The sequence below is a fragment of the Lepidochelys olivacea genome (genome assembly GCF_965140295.1).
Source record: "Lepidochelys olivacea isolate rLepOli2 genome assembly, chromosome: 6".
NCBI classification, from domain to species: domain Eukaryota; kingdom Metazoa; phylum Chordata; order Testudines; family Cheloniidae; genus Lepidochelys; species Lepidochelys olivacea.
In genome coordinates this window covers 100379817-100407783 of record NC_140416.1, presented here as the reverse complement: position 1 = coordinate 100407783, position 27967 = coordinate 100379817, and the positions used below count along the sequence as shown (strand labels likewise).

Genomic DNA, 27967 nt, shown 5'->3' with positions numbered 1-27967 from the left:
CAGGGAGGGAAGAAAAAGCACCAAGCCAAGTGCCAGACACACAATGGGCTCGCTAGATGGGCATGAAAAATCACTGCAGCAGCAGCAGGCAGGGGAGAGATTAAATTCACAGGCGAGCCAGGAGCCTCTGGCTTTGCTCTCATATTCTCCACACACACACACACACACCCTTCCTTTTTGCATGTGCAGCGCCTCTCTAGCCCTGTTGTCCTCCCTGCTCCCTCCCCATGGGCTCCGCATAGCCCACCTCTCTCTCTCTCTGTTCTGCTGGTTCTTGGGGCTCTGATGATGGACAGCTGAGGATCTGGTACCCAAAGGAACTGGCAAGGCACTAGACACCAAGCCTGCTACTTGCAGGAAGGGAGCGCTGTGCGGACGGGAGCAGCTGATCTCTTCGCTTTTGGAGAGCAGAGGGACTGAGGGGAGCGGATTTCACAGCTGATTTCGCTGGGGCTCCTGGGCACCTTGTCTGGCACTTTTTCTTGGGGGAGCCTGCGGTTCGGTTGCAATTGCAGAGAGAAAGAGGGAGGGATTGCTCCGAGACTTGGACTATCCTCTGGGGCTTCGCATCCTACCTAGAGCCATTGAGAGCAAGTGGCATTTTGCAGCCTGGACCTCTGGGGTGTGGGGTGGGCTGTTTTATTTCCTCCCTTGCCCTCCCTCCTCGGAGCCCGAGAAACACACACAGGACTGGCCGGGCGTTTTCTTTTTTTCTTTCTTTTGCTGGGCAAGCTCCTGTTCTGAGCAAGGAGCCCCTCACCTCCTCCCCCCGCGCACCCCGATGAGAGGCTGCTGGGCGCCAGGGATCCGGCTCAGCAGCGAGCGGAGGCAGAGCCAAGGGGGAGCCAGGCGGTGCAGCAGCTGCTACTGATCCTGCTGCAAACTTTTCTACCCGCACCCAGTGCCCCGCCAGAGCATGTAAAGGAAGCGCCAGCAGCGTCCTGCTTCACCTGAGACCCAGAGCCCAGCCCCCCGCCCGCCCCCAGGGTAAGGAGGAAAACAACAGCGAGCGGTCTGGGTGCTTGCCCTGAATGGCAGGAGCTGCGCTAAGAGCATCACCAACCCCCGTTCTCTTGGGGAGGGGGGTCCCCGCCGCTGGCATGTCCGAAGGGGAGGGGAGAAGGGGAAGCGAGGGCGGGAGGGCCGGGGGGCGACGCGGAGTTGGTGACCGGGGAAGCCAGGACTTGCCTGTAGCTGCGAAGCTTTCCAAAAGCCCCTTCCCCACCCACCCCTTCAGAAATAAAGTTGGGAAGATCTCGGGGAGGGGAGGCACCGCGCTTTGGGGATGGGAGTGCGATCAAACGCCTTTGCTGTGCGCTCTCCCCGTTCAGGTACACAGGTCGTGAGCTGACGAGCCCCTTGGCCCAGAGGAGTGATGCTGATCAGAGAGCTGCTGCTGCTCCTCCCCTGCTGCTGGCCTTCCCTGCTGCTGCCCTGTGCCCTCCACCCCCTCTGGGGCTTCATTCAGGTAACCCCAACCTTGCCCCAGGCACTTCTAACTCGGAAGTTGGGTCGGAGGGGGCAGGCAGCACAAATGAACATCTGGCGTCAGTTACTGATGCCCTGTGGCCCTAGCCTGGAGTGGGAGAAGGGAGAGGACTCTCTTGAGCTGAAAATAATCACTGCTGGTTGGGGTCCTGGGGCTTCCTGCCCCATACTCTCCTGGTGGGGTGTGGGAAGAAGTGGCGTTTGATAGCTTCATCTCCTGGCTTAGGAGAGTGTTTAGAGACAGATACATATTCCTTTACAGTGAAAAAAGATGAAATTGGAGATCACTGTCACACAGAGCCCGAGAAAGAGACTCTGAGACTTCCTGTGAAATCCAGAGTGCCATTCAGATCTCCGAATGCTGCACTCCTGACACCTTTAAAGTCTGTCATCACTGCTGAAGATGGTTTTTAGTTTACAGATCAAAATGGTGCGTTTAGAACAACTTCTAATTGCATGGGTTTGACTCCAAAGTGGGTGGTTTTAAATGGCTTTTTATATTTTTGGCATCTCAGAGGTACCCACTTTTAAATTGTTTCCTTATTTTCATATACTTCTGAATATTTGAATGTGCCACAGAGAACTTCAGTGACCTCTCAAACAGTTCAGATGGACTTGCACAGCATGCACATGGTGATATGTACAAATGTTAAATAACAATACTAGAGAGACAAGGTGGTGAGGTAATATCTTTTATTGGATCAACTTCTGTTGTTGAAAGAGACATGCTTTTGAGCTTACACAGAGCTCTTCAGCTCACCTCACAGACAGAAGTTGCTCCAATACAAGATATTGCCTCACCCACCTTGTCTCTCTAATACCCTGGGACCAACACGGCTACAACAACACTGCAAAAACCAATACTGTCATTCGTTACTTACTGCGATGTGTAAACTCATCCAGGGACATACCTTGTGTCCATCTCTGTCTGCAAAGAAACTATCACACTGTTGGAGCTATCTTAATAATAAATATTAAAATGATATACATATATATATATAGAGAGAGAGCGCTAAAATGCACATGTGCATGTATTTTATATGATGGGTGAAATCCTGGCCCCAGTTAAGTCAATGGGAACAACTCACACTCATTTCCACAGGGCCAGGATTTCTGTGTGTATAAAATAGACTAGGTATGTACACACAGAGAATTGTTCAGATTTTAATTTTTGAAAATTGTTGACTTTGAAAACTGACAGTTGTCCACGAAGCAGGGAGGAATAGCCCAATATATGTAGCTTTTGCTTGCCTAGATATAATTTCAATTCCTTTTGATTACTGCTGATTACAGAGACATAGAGGCTTTTCTAGGGAGTCTAAGTGATCAACACCCTAGTGAGCCTTGTGTCTGTAGAACTCAAGTTGTTCTTTCTGAGCAAGATGTGGTTGACCTTTTTAAACATGTTGACAGTGAGAGGGTTTAGAGTGTAATTATTATAGGTGGCAATATGTACAAAACAAGGAACACATTGGGGAAGTGCTGAAAGCCTCATTCTGGTAACGTTTTGGCATGGTGTCTGAAGTGTCTCTGAACTGAGAATTCACTGAATAAAAGCTGAATCAGCTTTGTCCAGTCTCAGCCTTTGACTGTTATGTGGTGTGACCTTGATTGTAATGTGGGGTGACCAGTGACCTTTCTGCAGATGGACTCGGAAAAAACAGCAGACTAAAATGGACAGTGATCTTCCAATTCAGGCAACCAGGAAACCAGCAAAGCTAACTAAAATACATCCCTTTGATATTTATAATATATGTCTTCAAAGCAGTAATTGATGAGCTAGTTGAGTACTGTTTCAGCACAGAGCAACTGCAGTTTCTTTTTTGGAGAAAACATAGCAAAGACTTAATGTCCTTTACTCTCTGTTCTAAACTTAGTGGACTCCGAAAGATTACACTGAGATTTTTTTATTTGTTTTAACATTTAACGTCTCTTATAAGATTTGTGAGTTCTCCAACTGCAATAAATCATGTATTCATTCTGCTGACTGTCCTGCTCTAGAATTGAGATGGCTAAACTAGTTTCTGTAAGTGAAAGCGTGCACCTTTAAGGAAAATGCAATGATGTGAAAAGAGCAACATTTTGAAAACCATCTCCTTCAAAAGATCAGGCAGTCGACAAAATTTGCATAAGCACCCTTCACACAAGTCACTCAGGTGATTTAATTAAAAATAAGTCAATAATAATTTAAATAGGTTGTGAAAAAGGCAAACCAGAGTTGCTCAGCCTCCCTCTGCAATAGTTTAGAAGTTCTCCTGATTCTTGATTTATAACTGCAACATTTTTAGTGTCTTGTGTGAGTCCGGTCAATCAATCTGCTCGTATTAGAGTTTTTATTTGCCTTCCCCGCCCCATGATAAAAATATACGGATCGCATATGCATATAATAATGCAAAGGTCATGTGTGGAATAGCCAAGAGTGTCCTTAATGAGGCATGAAGTTTGAACATTCTTTGTATTAAACCTTAAACTGAGCCGTGCAATTATCCATATATGATCCTAGCTCTTTTACAAATAAGAATTCCCTTCCATCATAGATTAGACTCAAAGGGAAAATCATCCCAGGTGCAAGTTCTTAGAAGTAAATGGGCCAAGATTTTGGGTTATATTCAACCCTGCTGTAACTTCATTTACTAAGAAGGGATGAATTTGATCCATAATCTTTAGCTAAATAAGCCAAGCCTCATAACTTTGCCCAGACTAACCAGAATAATTCTCTAGCGACTTTTCTGTTTCTCAGGAAGTTTATGACGCACTCTCAGGGAAAAAAGTAGGACATGCCCAGAGACCCTGGGTTCCATGAGCATTTGTCAATACTGTTCCAGTTAGGTTACCCACAACTGAGGAAAGTGGCAGAGTTGCCAGAAATAGTGAATTGCAGTGGTTCAGGTCCAGTCCAAGTCCAAATGCAGCTTCTTTTTCCCCTATAGCATTTTCCAAACTTAACCTTTTTATGCGGTCTACACAGCTAAAAATCTTTTCCAGGCCCTCACCAGGTCCTATGTTGATTACTGTATCGTCCACCTCTCTGGCCTTCCTGACCCCCACATTGCCCTCCTCAGAGCCATGTAAAACACAGCTGCTAAAACGAACTTCCTTGCCTGTCTCTGTAACTGCGTCACCTTTGAATCTGAATCTCTTCATTGTCTCTTTTTCCATCACATCAGGTTCAAACTCCTTGTCCTTATCTTCAAGGCCCTTCAAAGCTATCTCTCACCCTACTTAACCACTGTTCTCTCACTGTCGTGCCCCCTTACCCTCTCCGTTCTGTAAATGATACCCACCTGACTTTCTCATTTATCTTCTGTTCCCACCACTCTCTTTGCTCTTCCTTGCATGCTGCTCCTTGCACCTGGACTACTTTACCTAAACTAATCTGTCAGGGTATCACCTCTTCTCATTCCCTCCCCAAGACCTATTTCAAGAAATGAGCCAGATAAGGGTGGCTAGGTGAGGAGCAGTTGATGTTAACTTATTTTAATAAACAAAATAAAACAAAAACCACCAAACCTCACAATACTATTAAATGATTTGGAAGCATCAAGCTGTACACTTTGCTGGCCCATCTATTTGCATTAATTATTACTGCTGCCCTCGTCCTCTCTCCCCTTAGCTTCCTGTTGTTCGCTTTGCTCAATTGTTGGGACTGGTCTTAAATCAGATTATAAGCTTGTCAGGGCAGTGACCATATTGTTCTATGTATTTGTATAGAACCTAGCGCCATTGGGCCCCAGTTCTGCTTGAGGCCTTTGAGGGCCACCATATACAAATAATTAAAAATAATAAATGGCATCATAAATTAATGGGGGGGAAATCTTATCTCAGTTTCACTGATGTAAATTTGGAGTGACTCTGTTGTGACTTCAGTGGAGTTATTTTGGATTTACACCAATGGAAATGATATCAGACCGCTAGACAACTGTCATGACAGAAAGTTATTGTCACATCAAGTAGGCAGTAAGAGTTCTTGATTCTCTATTAGTCGATAGCCCTTTTTTTTTGGTCACACTATCATCCTTGCACTTGATTCAGAATGTCTCATAGAGACCATCAATTGGGGACTGCATGTAATCCTCTATTCTCAAACGTGGAATCCATCCTGTGTCATGTAGCATGCAGATGAACTGCTGCGATCACGTGTTGTCCCATTGAAGTCAGTGGGGCTCTGCACAGGTGCACCTTTGCACCCACGTGCTATGTAATGGAGAACTTCGGACAGACTTTCTGTAGAAAATCCTTGATTAAAAAGAAACAACCTCACAGACATGGACTTTATATAACTGACTACACAAGCAAGCGATTGCTTTCCAATTTGAATATATTTATACCACTTTTTGTTTGCTTTTCTATGAACGTTTGTGCAAACAGATTTTTCTTTGCCTGAGTATTAGGAAATGTCTGACCTTTATGCAAAATACATTCACATAAATTGTTCAAACAATTATGAATAATGAAAACATTAATAAAAATCAGCTCTGTCCATAGGTAATTTGAAAACAGAGAAAAGGATAAATTCTTTGCTACTGATAGTTTACCTAGCTCTAAGTCCAGGCAACGTGAGAGGCTGACCTGACAAATTACTGAATGTATTGAGAAAACCAGATTCAAAACAAAGAGTTAATTTTTTTAGGCAGGCCAATGAGACAAAACTTCACAGCCATGTCCAACAATAGAAAGTGTCACTGAAAGCTCAAAAGACAAGGAAACAAATCCTGGTCAAAAGTTATCTACAGATCACTAGTGACCCCTTGCAAAGACAATCTTTGGGCAATAAACTGAATGGAAGCCATACTGATATAGTCTGATAATTCCTTGTTTATGAAGTGCTTCTGAAGTTTTTCTGTAGCTAAGTTAACATTTGACAAAATGAACAAACAGTAAAGTTTGAGACAGGTCCATAATTAGCAGTAATCTTCCATAAAAGGTCTAGACTTTTTCAACATACCTTTCACTCCTGTCATCTTCTGTAAAGGCAGCTGACCTTGAATTATACACATTAGATATAGAAAAAGATCTATTAAGTCATGTGTTTCATCAGTCTCTGCCAGTGCAGGATTGCTCCCTACAGTACTTTAAAAGACTCAAGTAATGGCCTTTCATCAGAAGACTAATAGACATCATCAGAAGGAAAGATTTTCCTGAGAATAAGCCAACATTTTTCATATTCCTTTTCCTAATTCTATCTCATTACTCCTAGTTAATCGCCTTGTAACAATATTTAACTAATCCTCTCCCTCTATGAGGCCTTCATTCCAGTCCCACGTTAGTCCTCTTTCAGTTAACCTATACATCTTTAGTGTTTTTAAAAATCTTTCCCTTTAAGACAACCCCTTGAGTAAGGATGAAATCTACAATGTTCATAATTACTGAAAATGTCCAGATGCTCTGCTGTGTGACAAAGCAGGCAAGGGAGTGAAAGCCCACAGTTTTGAATCTCAGCCATTTGCTGAGAATAAATCAGTGTGAGGAAATATTGCCAATGTGGACTAAGGCATCAAAAAAATACCCCCAAAACAAAACACAAATAGGATGCACCACTGGAGTATGGCTGGACACATATAGGGTTAATCTTGTCTGCAAAATAATTGAGAAAAATGTCCACTGGATTCTGAGGACATGCTATTACCAGTCCACGGTAAGACAGCCTCTGAGGATTTAAAAGGCATTCAATAGTTCTAAAAATAGACAGAGCCTTTTGGCCTTGGCTGATATTAAATTAGAGTAATAAGTCAATCTAGCCTTCCCATACCATCACTATCATTGTATGTTTATACACAAAACTTATTCTAGGCTGTAAATGAAGAGTTTGCTCCAAATCCCTCCAGTGTTATTCCATCCCATGACTAGTCACCTCCATTTACCCTGGCTCCCAAGTAATTTTAGTGACCTAAAGTAACCACCAAATTGAATACCAGGACAAGCTATGAGTTGATAGCTTCCTTAGTTAGTTGCCAGTGTGCATTGGAATGATATTGCCCCACAACCACCGTGATGAGTATAAATTTTATCACTACCAACCAAAGCCATGAAAGACCCCAGGTCACAGCCCAGCACAGGTCACTAGAGTTCAGCATTATAGCAAGCTAGTGTTTTAACTATTGAGCTATCACTGAAACAATCATTAACACAACAATACTATTGTGACGGGGCAAGGCCAGATGGCTATAGAAAAGTAGTGGGAGATAGATATATTAGCTCCAGGCTAAACAAATCTCTGGTACCAGGTTAAGTGAAATGGAAGCTGCTCCAGGTCAATTAAGACACCTGGGGCCAATTAAGAACTTTCCAGAAGGCAGGGAGAATGCTAGATTGATTGGGACACCTGAAGCCAATCAGGGGCTGGCTGAAACTAGTTAAAAGCCTCCCAGTCAGTCAGGTGGGTGTGCATGTCAGGAGCTGTGGGAGGAAGTTGTGCTGTTGGAGAGACTGAGTAGTACACACCATATCAGGCACAAGGAAGGAGGCCCTGAGGTAAGGGTGAAGTGGAGCTTGGGGAAGTGAGGGCTGCTGTGTGGGAAGCAGCCCAGGGAATTGTACATGTCATGTTTCTAAAAGGTCAGCTACCATAGCTGATACTATTAGGGTCCCTGGGCTGGAGCCTGGAGTAGAGGGTGGGCCCACCCCCACCTTTGCTCCCTGATTACACCCACCCCCACCTTTGCTCCCTGATTAATCACTGAGACTGGGAGACAACAGAGACTGTGCAAGGAAGGATAATTTCTCCTCACCTCCCTTGCTGGCTTATGATGAAAATGGCTCAGTAGACTGTGACCCTTGTCTCTAGAGAGAGAAGGGTTACGTGGAGGGTCACAGTGAGCCTCTGAGGCTAGTGAAATCTGCCAGGAAACTGGGACCCACGGAGGCAAGGACAGAGCTTTGTCACACTATATATAAGCAGTGTAAGAATAATGAACATGACATAGATTCTTCTGAGGCTTGTGAGCTCTGGGAGCTCAATTTAAAGAGAAAAAGAATCCTGCTTATCAATCAGATTTATCAGCAGCTCTGGAGGATTATACAGTTGAGTCACTTTGATTCATTAGAGTATTCAAAGAGTCCATGTAAGTTCCTGGAAACTTTTTGGGATGGTCTATAGTCTGTTCATTATTACCTGATTGTAAGGGAGACAGTTGGAAAGTATTTGTGATTAAATTTGGGTTTTCCTATATTTGGTAATAGATTTTGATAAACTGTTTAAGATACTGAATCTTCTGAGGCATGCTGTTTGGAGCCTCTCTCCAACTCATCACTTTTTCTTTTCCCCTTTGCACTCTCTGCTGTTTGAGCTACAAAATACTATTTCCAAACAACCAAAGCCACAAGGTGTATTTAGGTATACAGTGCATGTGAACTGTACTGGGTGCACCAGTGGTACATTTGTTAAAACTGCAGTTTTTTATTTGGCCAGAAATATGTGAATATAATGTAACTTTAATATGGCCAGAAGATGGCATAAACTACACTTTCCCTTTGGAAGGATCAATGCATTTTATTATAATCAAATGACCGTTAATCAAAAATTACTAGATAGACTGATTTCTAAATTACTAAATTACTAGATAGACTAATATTACTGCCACACAGTATCCTCTATAAAGCCCCGGTTAAATAAAGCACTCCTATTCAAGACTACACTTATGTACATGCTTACGTCCCATTTACTTCACAGGGACTTGAGTATGTACTTAAGTGCTCTCCCAAATCAAGGTCTAAAAATGCATGTTAGACATTCTTTTTCTTAATTTCTGAGTCTTATCGCCTCAAAATAGGAACTTGCATAGATTCTTATTTTAAATATGAGTTTAAATTAATTGCAAAAGAAGTTGACCTCTAGAACTAAATACTCATTGAAAGCTATTGGGATGCTTGCATAATTTCACTTTTCCCAGAGGTTCACCTCTCTTGCTTAATCTTTCTACATTTTCTGTGGTCTCAGGTGAGTCATTTTAGGGTTCTTCGATATTTTTAAAGTTGATAATTGTGTAAATATTATACTCCTATTGTAATGCTAAAAATGTGAGTAAGAACTAGTTGTCCTGACTGTATGAAGATGCTGAGTATATTTTATACCAGCGGTCACCAGATTAAAAACATGAGGCAAATGGTGCCTACAGGATCCTACAAAGGCCCATAGCCACCTTTATCATTAGCACAGAGTGCATGTCACACAGGCTATAGGTCACAGCATGTGGTATTCCACCTTGATTGAAATGAGTGTGTGATTCATGTGGTCCTCAGATGGACAAAGTTTGGGCCCTTTTGTCTTATGTTTACAATAGCCAGAAGTGAAAGGGATCACGCAATAGATTCTGGACATAAAGAAAAGGTAGTTTTCATAGTATAGAAAAGAGATCTAATTTGGCCCTCAGTTCTCCCATAAATCACCATCATCACCACCCTGGCAAATCCCAACGGGACTTGGCCTCCTGGCAAATTGACCACCATCTGGATCAATCTCTGGCAAGGTGCCTAAGGTGGTGTGATTGTATATTCAAATTACCTGCTATGTCCACCACTGGCAATATCTTGTCATGCCACCAAAGCTTTAGATGCCCATGTGTTTGCTGGCTGAGTAGCAGCGTTCCTTGGTATACACACTTAGGAATGCTTTGGTTTTCCATTCTTATAATATGCCCATACCAAGAAAGCTGCCAAAACTGAAACAGTGAAACAGCCCCCAGCAACAATGGGGAGAGGCCAATGCTCCAGGTCAGCCTGCATGACAGGGTGGGCAGGCTAATCAGGGAGTCAGGAGGCCAGGGAGGTCCCATCCTCCATGTGAGCTGGAATTGCCTGGGTCAGACAGAGTGGGGCCCAGCTAGGGAGAAAGCAGGGGCCCAAGCTGAGCTGGGGAGCAGAGCTGTGCCAGATCCAGAGAGAGCAAACCCTGTCCTGGGAGCAGAGCTGCAGCCCCAAAGCAAGAGGCACAGCCCAGAGAGAGCAGACTTGCCCTGGGAGGAGAGCTGCAGCAACCAGAGCCAGAGGGGCCAGAAAAGCAGCCCCCAAAGCTGGTCAGTGCTGGGAGCAGAGTCAGAGAAGCAGCCTGCAGAGCAGACCTGTCCTGGGAGCAGAGCTGTAGCAACCAGAGCCCGAGGGGCCAAAGAAGCAGCCCAGAGAGCTGGAGGCAGAGCAGCAGAGTCAGAGTGGTGGAGCTGGGGCTGGAGCAGTCCGGAGCTGGGTGCGGTGAGCAGCTGGGGAGAGCGAGGGGGACCCTGGGCAGCTGGCTTAGCACAGGGAGACACCTCAGCCAAGAGGCTCTGTAGGCCAGGCTTGGATCGTAACCCTGACAGGGCGGGGCCAACACTGGGAAGAAAGGTCCTACCACTTTGAGCCTGAAAGCGTGTGGTCACCACCAGAGCAAGTGTCCAACTCACAGCATCCCTGCAGCACAGCCAGAGCCTGAGAAGGAGGCCTGGGACTTACAAGGAACAGACTGTGAACTGCCCTGACATTCCAGAGACACTGTTTGTGATGTTCCCTGCCTCAGAGTGGGTTGATGTGTGTCCTTTAACCTTTCCCATTTTCCTTATTGTTTTTAAAATTAATTGTTGATTAAATAACTTGCATTTGCTTTAAATTGTATGTAATGGCCAGTGGGTCAGAGAAGCGCCCAGTGCAGAGAGAGTACCCTGGAATGGGGACACCCTAGCCCCTGTCCTAGGTGACCACAGCAGGGTTGGGGGTCGAGCCCCCCAGGAATCCTGGGCCCAGCCTTGTTGGGGTTACGAGGACTCTGCCAGACAGGAGAGTGGAAGGGGAGTCCTCAAGGGCAGGGAGGCCACTGGGTAAAGGAAAAGTGGGAGCGAGGACTCAGATCCTTTTGCTAGCCCACTTCACCGGGGTAGTGCAGAAGCCAGGAAAGTTCCCCACAATAGCGGGACTATTCCCCCGCTTACACATGGCAGCAGCTGCTGATATACAAGTGTCCAAATATTTCAAGCATTCTCTAGCACTGTCTGTGATGCTGCCCAAATATTTGACAGTTGCCATCTGTTCAAAGTCCCAGCCGAACAGGTTAATACTGAGGTGATTGTAATGGAGATATAGGCTTCTTGATGGTAATAGCCAGGGACTTAGTTTTATCTGGATTAATAACCAACCAGATCAGCCATCAGCTGCAGTGATCTCACCAAACTAAACCAACAAGACAATTGAAGCAGAATGGCGTTCAGCTCAATGCCACAGACAGCTGTCATCTGAAGCTTTCCATCAATCACTTGGTATCGATATTGAACAACAATGGTGACAGACTGCAGCCTTGCCGAACTCCCGAGGAGATAGGAAACCATGCAATGTGCATGCCATTAACTTGAATGCAGTTTTCCGTTCCATTACAGAGCTCTTCTATCAATGACATTCTCTTCCCACAGATGCTAAGTCACCTCATCAGATCTCACAAATTTGCTTGTACTTTTTTTTACCTACTTCTGCCGTAAGGAAAAGGACCCTAATTCTCCCCACAGAAGTTAATGGGGTTGTATGTGTGTACCTGAGGGCAGAATTTGGCCCTAAGCATCTTGTAATGTTTATTAGCTCTCTTTAATTTGAGATAAGTTTCTAGGAAATAATTCATATTTTTCTTTACAGATCATTCAAGGTGAACCCCAGAAGTCATGTTCCAAGTCTGTAGCAGAGAAGGTTACGGAGAGTTGCCAGCAAATCTGCCAGTGTAGACCACCTCCTCCATTACCCCCACCTCCACCACCCCCACCACCTCCTAGGTTGCTTGTGGTCCCAAGTAAGTAAAGATTGGTACTACTGCCATATATCAGAGGGAGGGGTGGACAACAGGGGGCATTTGGACAGATGGAAAGTGAAAAAGTGCAAGAGAGGGCACAATTAAACTTGGTTGTAATTTTTCACTTAGTGAATGGGGAAAAAAAGTTCTTGGTAAAGGGAGAAACATATTGCTGATCAATTAATAATGTTCTGTTTTTGTAGAGGAGCCAGAGAAAATCCTTCCCCTCATTAAGCTTTGTGTTCCCTTGCGCTAAATGACTCACTAATGACCTAGCCTCAGGGAATGTATTCCCCACCTTGTCTTCTATATTTTTCCCTGATTTGCTTGATCATTTTAAAATATTTTACGACTCACTCGTTACTGGGTCTGCAGCTTAGAGATCTTTATGTACCTTCCCTTATGTACACCACAAACAAACCAGTCTCCATGAATAACCTAAAAGATAAACAATATGACTGGAGTTAGTTTTTGCTCAGTTGAAGTCAATAGAGCTATGCCAGTTGTCGGCCTGGTCTGTTATTTGTAACTTGATTATTTAAAAGTACAGTAACGGTGAGAGACATGTCAGGAGTGAAAAGCCCAAGCAAGCAGACTGTGCTTTCAGCCATATATATATGAAGCGTGGAGGCACAAAATGCATATTCCCAACACCACCCAACTGGTGCACACAAACTCCAAGTAAATGGGGGGAAATGGGTACAATTTACCAGGCCCCAGTCACAAGGCCATCACTGTGAGAGGGGAAAAATCAGGCTAAATTTTGGATGTTTGAGTTCGACTAAATGTTATTTATATAATCTCGGTGAGTATGTTTTTACCTTTTTTTCTATCTGTGTGGGCTGGGATGGAGGCTTGTGTTATGAGTTTGCCCTAGGCCCAGTGAAATTTTGCTCATGCACGCCCATTATGCCATTGCTATCACAAGCTTTAGGCAGGCGTAGTAGTTGGAGGCCACTTCTCCCATCACATACAGGTTTGTGGACCGCTGGGCCCATACCATGAAAGAACACAATAGCTCAGCCCACCCATACCAAATTGCTTCTGCACTCCCACAAAGAGATTTTTCTAGAGTATGGAGTGTGAATCTCTGAAATGGTCTCTACAGCTTGCGCCATAGGACAGTAGAAATGTGTTGTTTCCACTGTTTTGGGAGTCTTACATTGCCAGGAATAAGGTGGTCAGGCAGAGGGAATGAAAACAATGCGGATCCCCAGCCAGGAGGTGTAAAAATGGAGAATGCTGCCTCTGTGAACTCCTGATCTCCAGACAACATGAGGTTGAGCGAGAGGGTAGGGCAGGTGATGGCATACCTAAGGCTGGGGCACCTCTACTAACCCTGCAAAGGTTCCACAATAATATTTAATAGGAACTGAATCTAACTTTTAACTGAGTTTAATTTTTGGATGAATCATTTCTGTGCTGCGGAACTCCCCTCACACACCCTCATGTAACGAGTCATCCCTCAGCCTGATTACTTGAGGGCTCCACATCAATCAACCAGAGCTCAGCCAATAGATGAAGGTCTAACCTGGTGATCTCAAGGCTAGGGATACAGGCTTCCAATGAGAGAAGCCATTCCAAGTCTGCTCAACGTCGCTACCATTGAGCAGCTGCTTGGTGGTCCTGACAGTCTGGCTCAGTCCCAGCCTGTGTCTGCTCCTGCTCCAGCCTTGTTGCAACCCATCTCTTGGTTCTTGATTTCTGCTCTGACCCTTGGCTCCAGTCCAGAGCCTGACCACTAGGCCTGACAGCTGCTGCTCCAACCACTAGACCTGATCACTGTTGCCTCAACCACTAGACATAACCATCCACTTCTCAGTTTCTGACAGTTTGTGCAGACTGCTTCCTTTTGTGCCTGCCTCCAGAAGCTGAGATGGAGACCCCTGGAATGCTCATCACTGAGATAGAATAATAGAAGATTAGGGTTGGAAGAGACCTCAGGAGGTCATCTAGTCCAACCCCTTGCTCAAAGCAGGACCAACTCCAACTAAATCATCCCAGCCAGGGCTTTGTCAAGTGGACCTTAAAAACCTCTAAGGATGGAGTTTCCACCACCTCCCTAGGTAACCCATTCCAGTGCTTTACCACCCTCCTAGTAAAACAGTTTTTCCTAATATCCAACCTAGACCTCCCCCATTGCAACTTAAGACCATTGCTCCTTGTTCTGTCATCTTTAACCACTGAGAACAGCCGAGCTCCATCCTCTTTGGAACCCCCCTTCAGGTAGTTGAAGGCTGCTATCAAATCTCCCCTCACTCTTCTCTTCTGCAGACCAAATAAGCCCAGTTCCCTCAGCCTCTCCTCGTAAGTCATGTGCCCCAGCACTCTAATAATTTTCACTGCCCTCTGCTGGACTTTCTCCATTTTGTCCACATCCTTTCTATAGTGGAGGGCCCAAAACTGGACACAATACTCCAGATGCAGCCTCACCAGTGCAGAATAGAGGGGAATAATCACTTCCCTCCACCTGCTGACAATGCTCCAGAGATGACAGAGTTGGTCCAGAGCCTTCGGGGTCAAGTTGCCCAGTTGCATCTGGAGAATGCCTCCCTCTGTTCACAGATCCTGGCAGCCACAGTAACCCTAGTACAGCCAGCTATGGTACCTGAAGGTTCCACTGCCAGAAAGATTTGACTGGAACCACCAAAAGTTCTGTGGTTTTCAGAACCAGTTCTGCCTTTTGTTCCTGATGCATCCTGCAATCTATCCTGATGATCAGACCAAGCTGGGGCTTATTATCAGTTTATTGACTGCTGAAGCCCTCAGGGCTGGCCTTACCATGAGGTGAACAGAGGCGGCTGCCTAAGGTGCCAGACTGTGGGGGGAGCACAACCAGGACCCAGAGTGTACAAAATTGTGTCCGCTGCTGGTGCATATGTATTCTCTCTGCTCTAGATGCACAGAGATGGTGGAGTGCTATGCTGGAGAAAGAAGGGCACAAGAGACATAACAGGCAGGCAGGAGAAAAGGTGAGAGGGAATAACAGAAAGCAGCAGGAGCTGCAGGGAGAGAGACGAGGAGGAGCCTCTTATGTACCTCTCTAGCACCCCCAGGAGCCTGGACTGATTAACACCAGCTTCTCAGGGAGCTTCCTGTTTCCTGCTGCTTCCCTGAACCCACTTGAGGAGAACAGGCAGTCAACTGAAGTAGTAGGAACCAGTTAGGCCCTTAAGACTTTGATATCTTCCCTCACTCAGGCCCTGCTACCAGCCTGCTTATGTGTCCCCTTCAACTGAGTGTTGAGATCCACTATAGCTGGCACAGAGCAGCAGTCATGAGTGAAAGAAGAAAACGCCCTTCTGGGGCAGCATTCAGGAAAAAAAGAAAGCAAAGAAAGTTTTTCTAAGCAGGAAGGAGCTCTCCTGAAATACATAGACACAAATGTTCACAGTGAGCCTTCTGGCCCCAGTGAGGATGGAGTGGTGAGGAGATGCCTGATCTTCCAGTTAATCAGTGTGCAGGTGACCTGGCAACTACTGCAGCATCCGTATCTCATCTCAAATGGATGTAACCATGCACATTCCTGAAGAAAAGTGTAGATCAGAGAAGAGTGAGGTGGAGGTGCAAGAAACAGCTGCTGCTGAGTTTAGTTCCTTAAGTCTAGATGATCCAGGACTGTGGACCCACTTGAGCAGTAGCCTGAGGGACTTCCTTGTACTGCATGGGCCACAGCAAGTGAAAAACTTCATGTTCCCCAAAGACAATGAAAATAGAAGTTTCTATCCAACACATTACTGGCGTGAAATCCCCAGTGGTGACAAAGTGAAGAGGCCATGGCTTATGTACTCAAAAACCCAGAATGCTGCATACTGTTTTTGTTGCCAGCTCTTCCAGTCTAATGTTCCAGCCACATTGGGTTCTACAGGAACAAAGGACTGAAAAAATCTGGCTAGAAATCTGGCATGCCATGAGAAGGCAGCAAATCACCAGAGAGCATTCCATAGGTGGAAAGAGCTTGAGATGAGACTAAGGTTAAAGGCCACCATAGATGATCAGCATCAAGAGAAGATTGCATCAGAGTCTCTTTACTGGCAAAATGTTATGAAAAGGCTCATTGCCATTGTGAGAATGCTTGCTACCCAAAAGCTAGCACTGCATGGCACTTCAGATCAGCTGTATGTGCCAAACAATGGAAACATCCTTAAAATTGCAGAGCTGATGGCTGAGTTTGATGCTGTACTGCAGGAGCATCTAAGAAGAGTCACCACCAAAGAACTGTACACACACCACTACCTTGGAAAAACAAGTCAAAATGAGATCATGCAGTTACTGGCAACAAAAGTCAAACAGAAGATTTGTTTGTGGCAGATGTGAAGTGGAAGATGTGGCAGATCTGAAGTCAGCAAGATATTACTCTGTTATTCTGGACTGCACACCTGACATTAGCCACATGGAACAAATGACTTTAAAAGTGTATTTTGTAACAACAACAGAACCTAGTGAAAATGTCTCTTTAATGGTGACTGTCAGAGAGCATTTTCTAGAATTTATTGACATTGATGATACTACAGGAGCTGGCATGACAAATGTGCTTCTTAAAAAGCTGGAAGATATGGGAATTGCAATAGATGACATGAGAGGTCAGGGCTACCATAATGGCGCCAACATGAGAGAAAAGAGCAGAGGAGTGCAGACACGGATCCAAGAGTTAAACCTTCAAGCTTTTTTTGTCCCATGCAGTTCTCATTCACTGAACTTGGTGGTCAGTGATGCAGCATCAGCTTCTAGTGAGGCTGCTTACATTTTTTTATGTAATTCAAAGCATCTGTTTTTTTCTGCATCAACTCATCGATGGCAAATTTTGAAGGAACATCTGAGAACATCCTCTCTGACACTGAAACCACTGAGTGCCACATGATGGGAAAGTCAAGTGGAGGCGATAAAACCTATCAAACACCAAATTGGGAAGATAGATGATGCCATAGTTGCCATTATGGAGGATAATGCTATGACAGGAACTGTTCATGAGAGAACAGTGGCAGAGGGAAATGGAATCACCAGAAACATACATAACTTCACATTTCTGTGTGGCTCAGCCCACTCTGGATCTAGGTTGAAATCTGAGATCACGAAGAGACTCTGCAGTTCAATTTAATTATGTCACCATGCTTTCTGATCATGGTTAGTATTCCTTAGTTCTCAGTGCATGATCCACTCATCTCATGGAAGAAGCTTAAGATATGAGTTGAGTTGAGCTACTGTGGACAATCATGTCTAGGTGAGTCAGGGGCCAATGAAACAAGAACAAGTGCTGAGAAGCCAACTGCCTTCTGTGCCCAGCAGATTCAAGGAACCAACAGCTCATTAATCCCTGTGAAATATCAAGAGTTTGCTGACATATTTGATTCAAGGAATGCTGATATTTTGGCCCTGCCCACACCCTACGATTGTCCCATCTATCTCCACCGAGGGGCTAAAATTCCATTTGGCTGGATTTACTCCTTATCAGAACCAGAACTCAGGGCCCTATGAGAATACCTTGACAAGAATTCTGTAAAGAACTTCATCTGTCCAACCACATCTCCTGCTGAGGCCCCAGTTTTGTTTGTGAAAAAGGATGGCTCCTTGTACCTTTATGTGGACTATCATAACTTGAACAAGTAGGCTTTGCCATTGATCAACGAGCTGTTAGAAAGGATCAGTTCCACCAAGATATTTAACAAACTCACTCTTCATGGGTTTACAGCCTAGTCTATATCTGGGAGAGCAACAAATGAAAAACAGCATTTCGCACCCATGATGGTCATTTTGAATATCTAGTTATGCCTTTCGGTCTCTCCAATGCCCTAGCCACATTCCTGCACTTTGTCAATGATATTTTCAGGAATGTTTTAGACCGTGGGATCTACCTAAATGACTTCTTCATCTTCTTGGAAAGTCAAACCCTTCATGACCAACAACAAGTGTACAGCCTGCATGGAAAACCCAAGAAGTGTGAGTTGGACAGCTCTTCTCTTGACTTCTTAGGCTATGTAATTTCCTCTGATGGAATAGGTATGGATCCCTGCCACATGTTCACAATTGTGGATTGGGCAGCCCCAAGGAATGTCTATGATGTCCTGTGCTTCCTGGGGTTTGCCAATTTTTACCAAAAAGTTATCAAGGACATTTTGAAGGCGGTGACCCCAATTACCCTGCTGCTCCAGAAGAATACCTCATTTACTTGGATTCATGAAGCCCAATTTGCCTTTAATAGATCAAAGGAAGCATTTACATCAGCACTAATCTTGGTACATTTGGACCTGAAGCAGACACCTCCGATTATGTGATCAGAGCAGTGTTGTCACAACAGCACAGGCACCAGAATGTGCTCCTCTCTTGTGCATTTTATTCCCAGAAACTGATGGCCATGGAAGAAAACTATGAATTCTGTGACAAAGAACTAGTGGCCATCAAGGTTGCTTTTGAGGAATGGCATCACCACCTGGAAGATTCACATTTCCTGGTCCAGATATATACAGACAACAAGAACTTGGAGTACCCGTGAACTTCAAGGGTTCTCAACCAGCATCCAATGGTTCCTTTTTTTAATTCAGGTTCAGATTAACCCTGAACTGTCACCCATATACCCAGAATGGTAAACCAGATAAACTGTCCTGAAAGGATTAAACAAAGACTGTGAAAGGCTAGCCAACTACAAAAGCAGTTTTTCCTCCCTTGGTGTTCATAGCTCAACTGCTAGAAAAGGGCCTCATCCTCCCTGATTGAACTAACCTCATTATCCCTAGCCTGATTCTTGCTTGCATATTTATACCTGCCTCTGGGAACTTCCACAACATGCATCCGACTAAGTGGGTATTCACCCACAAAAGCTTATGCTCCAATATGTCTGTTAGTCTATAAGGTGCCACAGGACTCTTTGCTGCTTGTCCTGAAAGGGTGAGTACTTGGACAAGAAAAATAAGGGTTCTGAACCTGCCAGAGTACTGAAACCCTGCCATTTCACCCATGTGATGGTGAACATTGACTTGCTTTCTCTTGTGAAGCCCTTCCTAGCTCATGATCCATTTGTAGTAAATGTCAATCTTTTATGTCAACCTGTAAAGACTTAGCTCCTGACTCAAAATTCTCTGCCAAGAATGGGTTTCTCATGTTTAGGGACTGGATCTATGTCCCTGATGATGAACCACGTTCAGCAATACTCCAGCTCTGCTACAATTTGCCCCTGGCTAACCATTGGAAAATATTGAGGCTGTTCTCCCGATATTTCTGGTGGCCAAAACTACATGTGTACATTAAGTCCTACATTGACTCCCATGATTTTTTTGCTCAGATGAAGATTCCCCCACACTAGCCTATTGGTGCTCTGATTCCACTGCCGATGCCCTCCTTCCCTTCACCAAATTCACACACAATAATTTTGACCATTGATCAACCTGCCAGAGTCCTTTTTATGACAAATACAGTTTCCACCCTTGGTTTCACCCATCCATGCCATAAGCCTCCTATGTACTTGCAGTTTCCAACCTTCTCAAACACCTTCACTGCATCCAGGAAGAACCAAAAACCTACCTAGAGTCAGCCAAAAGAGATTACAAGCATTACAGTGAACTTCATCAGTGGGCAACCCCTCAAATTGCAGTTGGAAATAAAGTATGGCTCCAGCACAATACCTTGACTCTACCCAGCCTTCAAGGAAGTTAGATTATCGATATCTTGTCCAATTCTGGCTGATCCAGCCGATCAGCCCTGTGGCCTTCAAACTCCAACTGCCTAGAGCGATGAAAATGCACCCAGTATACTACATCTACTTGCGGAAAAATTACACTGACAACTCCTTCCTCGGATGAGAACAACTGCCATCTCCACCCATCATAGTCCAAGGGCCTGAGGAATATCTAGTGAAGCAGATCTTGGACTCCAAAATTCTCTTGAGGAAAGCTCAAGTACTCTGTTGATTGGGAGGGTTATGGTCGTTCACGGGAGCCAGCCAAAAATATACATGCACCTGACCTGCTTCAAGAATTCCATTGATCACACCCTGATAAACTTGGCCCAAAGACACCTGGTAGGCATCTTTTGAAGAGAACAGAACCCTGCTTTCTACTCTCAGGCCTTTCTTGAAGAGAGATGGAGGTGGTTGGTGGTGATCTCTTCAGAGAAGAGTGTCAAGGTTCCTCCCCCACTCTGAACTCTAGGGTACAGATGTGGGGACCTGCATGAAAAAACCTCCTAAGCTTATCTTTACCAGCTTAGGTCAAAACTTCCCCAAGGTACAAAATATTCCCCCCCGTTGTCCTTGGACTGGCCGCTACCACCACCAAACTAATACTGGTTACTGGGGAAGAGCTGTTTGGACGCGTCTTTCCCCCCAAAATACTTCCCAAAACCCTGCACCCCACTTCCTGGACAAGGTTTGGTAAAAAGCCTCACCAATTTGCCTAGGTGACTACAGACCCAGACCCTTGGATCGTAAGAACAATGAACAATCCTCCCAACACTTGCACCCCCCCTTTCCTGGGAAATGTTGGATAAAAAGCCTCACCAATTTGCATAGGTGACCACAGACCCAAACCCTTGGATCTGAGAACAATGAAAAAGCATTCAGTTTTTTTACAAGAAGACTTTTAATAAAAAATAGAAGTAAATAGAAATAAAGAAATCCCCCCTGTAAAATCAGGATGGTAGATATCTTACAGGGTAATTAGATTCAAAAACATAGAGAACCCCTCTAGGCAAAACCTTAAGTTACAAAAAAGATACACAGACAGAAATAGTTATTCTATTCAGCACAATTCTTTTCTCAGCCATTTAAAGAAATCATAATCTAACACATACCTAGCTAGATTACTTACTAAAAGTTCTAAGGCTCCATTCCTGGTCTATCCCTGGCCAGAGCAGCATACAGACAGACACAGACCCTTTGTTTCTCTCCCTCCTCCCAGCTTTTGAAAGTATCTTGTCTCCTCATTGGTCATTTTGGTCAGGTGCCAGCGAGGTTACCTTTAGCTTCTTAACCCTTTACAGGTGAGAGGAGCTTTCCCCTGGCCAGGAGGGATTTCAAAGGGGTTTACCCTTCCCTTTATATTTATGACAGAGAGTCATACGAGCAAACTCATTTTTGATCATGTTGTGACCTTAATTGAGATTTGAACCCTGACCTGATAGGTTTGTACACCAAGGCCTCAACCATGAGCCTGGCTGCATACTTGCACAAAGGAGGGAGGGATGTAAGGAGCTCTCCTGTGTGGGCTACCTGCATTGCCAAACTGCACAGGAGAGCAAACAGCTGCTGTTGTGTTGCTACGCCCCTTCCCACACGGGTGGGTGGGAGTAGGTGGAATTGTGGTTCCATCTGTCAACATATTGGCCAATACAGCTGAGCTGGTGCAAAGTGGGACTGAACTGTGCCAGGAAAGAGGCTGGTACAAATTACAAGGGGGAAGCAGAAAACAAATTGTCCACATATTTATTCAAGTGACACCATCATAGGACCTAATCACATGAGCCACGCCATCAGGGGCTCGTTCACCTGCACATCTACCAATGGGATATATGCCATCATGTGCCAGCTACCAGCCAGATATATGCCCCTCTGCCATGCACATTGGCCAAAACGGACAGTGACTACGCAAAAGAATAAATGGACACACATCTGACATAACATTCAAAAACCAGGTTTCAGAGTAACAGCCGTGTTAGTCTGTATTCGCAAAAAGAAAAGGAGTACTTGTGGCACCTTAGAGACGAACCAATTTATTTGAGCATGAGCTTTCGTGAGCTACAACATCCGATGAAGTGAGCTGTAGCTCACGAAAGCTCATGCTCAAATAAATTGGTTAGTCTCTAAGGTGCCACAAGTCCTCCTTTTCTTTATTCAAAAACCAGTAGAAGAACATTTAAACCTCTCTGGCCACTCAGTAAAAGATTTAAGGGTGGCAATTTTGCAACAGAAAAGTCCTTCAAAAACAAACTCCACGGAGAAACTGCTGATCTTGAATCAATATGCAAACTAGATACCATTAACTTGGGTTTGAATAGAGACTGGGTGTGGCTGGGTCATTACACATATTGAATCTATTTCCCTATGTTAAGTATCCTCTCACCTTCTTGTCAACTGTCTAAATGGGTCATCCTGATTATCACTACAAAAGTTTTTTTCTCCTGCTGATAATAGCTCATCTTAATTAATTAGCCTCTCACAGTTTGTATGGCAACTTCCAACTTATCTGTATGTATATATCTATCTATCTATCTTACTATATGTTCCATTCTATGCATCCGATGAAGTGGGCTGTAGCCCATGAAAGCTTATCCTCAAATAAAGTTGTTAGTCTCTAAGGTGCCACAAACACTCCTGTTCTTAAAACAAATTGTGACTCCCAGGCCTGCTGCTGGGATAGCCTTACTCAGACTGGATGGCAAGATTCTAGTCCAGCCTTACACAGCCAAGTGATCTAACCCCAAATGACTAATTTTTTAACAAGTTATTGTGTTTTAAATGTATCAAAAAAATAAATTGCACGTCCCATTCCCTAGTAAATTTTAGACTAGCAAAACCGTAAGTGCCACGAATTAATGTGAGTTTCCAGCAATCCCTCTTTTGCAACAGTGTGCAAATATTCTTGTTAAATATCCGTGTTATGGATATTTCCTCTAAACTGCATTCAGGGGAGAGGCCAGTGTAGGGACAGGACAGGTTGTTATTAAATGGTTGATGCTAGAATTGCACACTGTGCAATCACTGTGAAATCATTAAAGTTGAAAGACTAGAGAGGCCTCAGCAAGAAGCATCAGCCTAGGGAGATTACAAGATCTTTATGTTTACAAGATAACGAGTCTGAACCCTGAGGCACTTCGAAAAGATTTAAGTCCTGATTCTCAAAACTCTTTGTCAAGCTTCCCAAGCAAAGGCCACAAACTGCTAGACACAATTCTTAAAAGCACTTTGCTGTAGAACTATTAGTTGCTAGAGGTTTAAATAACTCCCAGATCATTCCAAAATTGCTGTTGTGGTTTGAGACTAATTGTGAAAGTTCAGTAAGTACTAAGTTCTTTGTACATCCAGTTATTGTGGGCCTTGAATGTCCTTATTATGGTTAATAATAGGAGTATTTGAGGGGATGATGTGAGCATTAGATTGCATTGAGTGTCTGTTGAGACATTTGGGTATCAGATCAATGTGGCAAATGTTGAGCTCCATCTACTATTTTCTTATTGAATAATTACATTACAAATCGACTGCACAAAACCTATAGTTAAACGTAGTGACCACATGTCAGACATAATTACAGGCAAATGTTGTATTTTCTCTGATGGAGTAATGATCAGCTAATTCCTTCTACAGAAAATCAGGGCAAGGTTTCTAGCACAGCTTTACAGACCCAAAGAGTTAAGATAATTCAGATAATGTTCACTGAGCAGAAACTAAAACACACCTTTCGGCAGTCCTTGAATATTGTGGGAGCATGGAAGATTCTCAGTGATGCATTGCTGCAAAGATAACACTTCATTTGAGATGCTGGGGGAAGAATTCAGAAATCGGGAATCAAGGCTTTAAGTCCCAGCTGCTACAATATGCTCAGTGAAGTCAATGGGAGTTTTTCTTGAGTAAAACTGACTAAAAAACAAGGTTGTTGTAGTAGTCAGGGCGGTCCCAGGATATTAGGGAGACAAAGTGGATGAGAGAGATATCTTTTATTGGACCAACTTCTGTTGGTGAGAGAGATAAGCTTTCGAGCTTACACAGAGCTTGTGTTCATGTTTGGAGAAGAGCTCTGTGTAGCTTGGAAGCTTGTTTCTCTCACAACAGAAGTTGGTCCAATAAAAGATATTACCTCACCCACCTTGTTTCTCTAAAAAGCAAGGTTCACATTGTGATTGACTCCTGCAAGAGCGTGCAAGGAGGAGAAAGGGGGCAAAAAGGCTGTTTGTTCTGCTTGCACCCCTTATTCAGCATCAGCAACATCTGCTGTCTCTCCTCTAGCTACTCCCAAAAGGCCTGGCATGGTATCACCACCTCACCTGCCCCAGCAGTAGAGCCAGACCGCCCTATAGGGGAGTGTATTGGTTTGGCTGACGTTCAGTTAGTTAAACACTCACTAGTTTACAATTAGCTGAAATAATTGCTAGTGTGTGAACTGAAGCCATGTATACCAGCGATTGATTTGTTGACACTTGCATGTGCATAAATGGTTAGCTCTTTACAACTCATGAAAAGTCTGTCCCAAGCTCTCAGTTGAGATAACAATACCATCAATTCAGTGCAAAGCCAAAATGAATTACATCATTGCAGGGGACTCCACATCTCTAGGCTATAATTGCACTATTTTGTTTTTCAACAGGAAATCTTTTCCTTTCTCTCTGAAACTCCTGGAGTTGAATTTCGGCCACAGTAATGGGCCTAATTTACTAATGAGCTGAGCTAGTGAAAATGCTAAAAAAAAAACCCCAAACCAACCACAAACCCTTCTAGAAATGGAGCAGCATTTTCGCGTGTGTGTCAGGCCGAACATATAGTTCAGTTTGTGAAAGCTTGCATGGTTTGTTCAGTGGGCCTTTGGGAAGGCTAAATAGAGTTGGCAACATCAGTATAGATTGTCACAGTATGGATTTGTAGACAAGGTGGATCTGAAGGGCAACTCAGGCTGAACCCCCTCCAGCGTGGGGGGAAGTTTCAATTCAGAGCTACAGCTAAATGTTATCGTTTGGGCTGTTCAGTCATTTATAGGATAATCCTTCTTACTAGTCTTTTCCTGTAGAAAAAAAATGCAAGATGAAATCTAAATTACTGTGAGGCAAAAGACTGAGGAACAGTTTGGGTTTATGCTTTTCCACCTACCTAAGTCCTCGCAAAGGCCTCTGATGGGAGATAGTCCTCTGTGGGGTGGGAGGGATATTGCAGTTGCAGAAACAAGTTCAATCTCCTCCCTGCTGGAGGACCCAGTGTGGACTCCTCCACCTACAAAGCAGGAGGTGCTGTGGACCAGGGCGGCAAGTTGTATGGGCCGGTGGTGCCTGGGCTTCATGAATATTCAGGGTCCGGGGGCCCAGCTACACCAATGTTTCGGGCCGGGTCTCTCCCCCGGCTCTGCCTGCCACCCCCACGTGTTCCTGGCCCCTCCTGCTGCCCCTGGGCTATTTGAAAGGGCCCAGGGGCCCGCAACTGCCACCACCAGCAGCACAGTGGGACTGCCCACGTTACAGCATGGCCACAGCAGCACTGTAACGTGGGCAGTGTAGTCACGCTTTATCGCTGCAGGAGAGCTCTCCCGGCGATAAAAAATAACCACCCCAAACGAGGAGTGGTAGCTGCACGCCCGGCGATAAAGCGCTGCCTATCCTGGCGCTTTTCAGCGCTAAAACTTTTGTTGCTCAGGGAGGTGTTTTTCACACACCCCCAATGACTACAGTGTTAGGGCTGAAAGTGGCAGTGTAGACACAGCCTAAGGCGGCTTCCTGCTCGCCCGCTCTGCGCCGCTCCAAGAAGCGGCTGGCACGTCCCTGCGGCCCCGGGGGGGTGCCTCCATGCACTGCCCGAGCACCGAGCAGTTGCCAGAGGGGTGTGCGGGTCACTTTCGGAAGCTGGCACCACCTGAGGTAAGCACCGACCCCCCCCAACCCCCTCTTGCACCCCAACCCCCGCCTCATCCCAGAGCCCGCACCCCACACCCAAACTCCCTCCCAGAGCCCAACCCCTCACGCCTCCTGCACCCAAACTCCCTCCCAGAGCCCGCACCCCCCATGTACCCCAAACCCTGCCCCGGCCCAGAGCCTGCACCTAGCACCCTAACTCCCTCCCAGAGCTCAAACCCTCTCCCGCACCCAAACACCCTCCCAGAGCCTTAGACGGGATGTGGGGGGGGGGTGTCACGGAGTGTGGGGGAGTCCAGGCCCTGCACCCCTCTTCCTGGGATTCACTGAGACTCTCAGCCAGCCAGTAAAATGGAAGGTTTATTGGACCACAGTCTCAAACAGAGCTTGTGGGTACAACCAGAACCCCTCAGTCAAGTCCTTTCCTGGGGAGCAGGGAGCTTAGACCCCAGCCTTGGGGTTCCCTGCGTTCCATCACCCAGCCCAAAACTGAAACTAAACCCTCCCCTGCAGGCTCCCTTCTGCAGCCTCTGTTCACATTCCTGGGCAGAGGTGTCACCTCCCCCTCCCCCTCCTGGCTCAGGTTACAGGCTCTCAGGTCTCCCATTGAAACTCCCCTGCCACATTCCCAGATCAACACTCCCCCCTCCCTGCTGCGTCACAGGGGGGCAGGACTTGGACCCATTCTGGGCACTACCAAAAATTATCCAAACCTGCCACCTCTGGCTGCGGAGTGAAAAGGCCTGCTTAGGCAGTCAAGTAAATAATGCTCCAGCATATGCCCTGAGCAGCCACCTACAGAGCCTTGACTTTCAACTAAAGCTTCCTTTGCCCAGTAAAACACCAAGGTCCCACTGTCCATCATCTCCTAGGGAGAATCCCTCTGGGATGCAGGGGAATTGCATCTCCCTACGCAGCTTGGGTGAATCTGACTCCATAGCTATTCTGACCATAACGATATTGTTTTGAGTAGTGTCATTAAAATAGGAAACCTTGCCCAGCAAAATTCGGATTTTAATGAACAATTTTAAGCAGTTTTGAGCTAGAGGCTAATTTGATATAAGAGCATGTATCAGGGAAATCTCAGATTTACATTTTAGCAGAGACTGACCTTCACAAGAATTTCAAGCAAATACATTGTTACTTTAATAGAGGGATGATGATGTTATTCTTTCACCTTGCGCCCGGCATTGCAGGGATGAACACATCTGCCATCTGATAAGACTTCTGAAGTGAGACTTCATGGTGGAGAACTGTGGCATAGCAGGAAGGATGGGTGGGTCAACATAAACTCATGCCACTAGAAAGTCCTGGTAGGGATAATTAAATTGACAGAATATATTTTGCCAAAGGCTGCTCTAACGAGAAGATTATTAAGGTTTTTAAGTACAAGCAGAATGCTGAACTCAAAAAGCCATTTCACTTTGGGTAACACAGCTGTGAATTATAGACTTGTGTTGATGAGTGGTGTTTGTATTTTACAAAACAAAATTAACATCCTATTTTCTCCAGAATATATTTTCTTTATTCTGGGGATTGACAGCTCCAGGAAATGGTAACAGGATTCAGAGACTTTAACATCTAGCTAAAACCCAGCCCAGGAAACAGCACTCACAGAATATGGTGCAATTAGCTTGGTGACCTTAAACCAGGAGCCGTGGATCAGGTTTCCATATGACAGAAACCACCATGTCCATTGGCACTAAGTTCCGCCCTTGCTGGCAGAGCCAGCAGAGATGATAAAGATTGAATAGGCAAAAGAGGCCAAACTCCTTGTAACCATATGTGGTTCTATCCCAATTCTAAACAGAATCTAACCCCCCAGTATTTAGCCCAGACTGACCCCCTTCCTGATGTTTGGTATTATTGGAAATTCAGATTACAACCAAACATAAGCTTCACGTTAAGATTTATTCCTAAACTTGGGGGTTTTTTTCTGTGGTTTTCTGTATGAGACCTCTCTGTCCCAGACCCTACTTTTCTCTTCCTACAGAGAGAGAGAGAGAGGCTCTAGGCCTGCTGATATCCTGGTTGGAGCAAATAAGAGCCAGCTGCTAGTGTAATTCAGCAGTTATTTCTTTGCACCGTCATGAAGGGTTCAAGCACCTGACATGAGGATGCCACAATAGGGGAGCCTTACTCCCTGTGTAAGGTCCTAGGGCCAGATTTGTAAAGCTAATTTAGATCCTGAAAGATGAAAATAGG

At 45.0% G+C, this 27967-nt stretch overlaps 1 protein-coding gene across 1 annotated transcript in view; it reads left to right on the top strand.

The window, feature by feature from the left end:
• Positions 1 to 782: 782 nt before the first annotated feature.
• The window catches only part of PRIMA1 (proline rich membrane anchor 1), a 77177-nt gene continuing 49992 nt past the window's right edge, over positions 783 to 27967 (top strand). The window contains exons 1-3 of the mRNA XM_084632780.1: positions 783 to 987; positions 1332 to 1468; positions 12076 to 12226. Coding sequence (XP_084488906.1) covers positions 1376 to 1468; positions 12076 to 12226 — 244 coding nt within the window. The 5' untranslated portion in view covers positions 783 to 987; positions 1332 to 1375. The remainder of the gene's footprint in view (positions 988 to 1331; positions 1469 to 12075; positions 12227 to 27967) is intronic.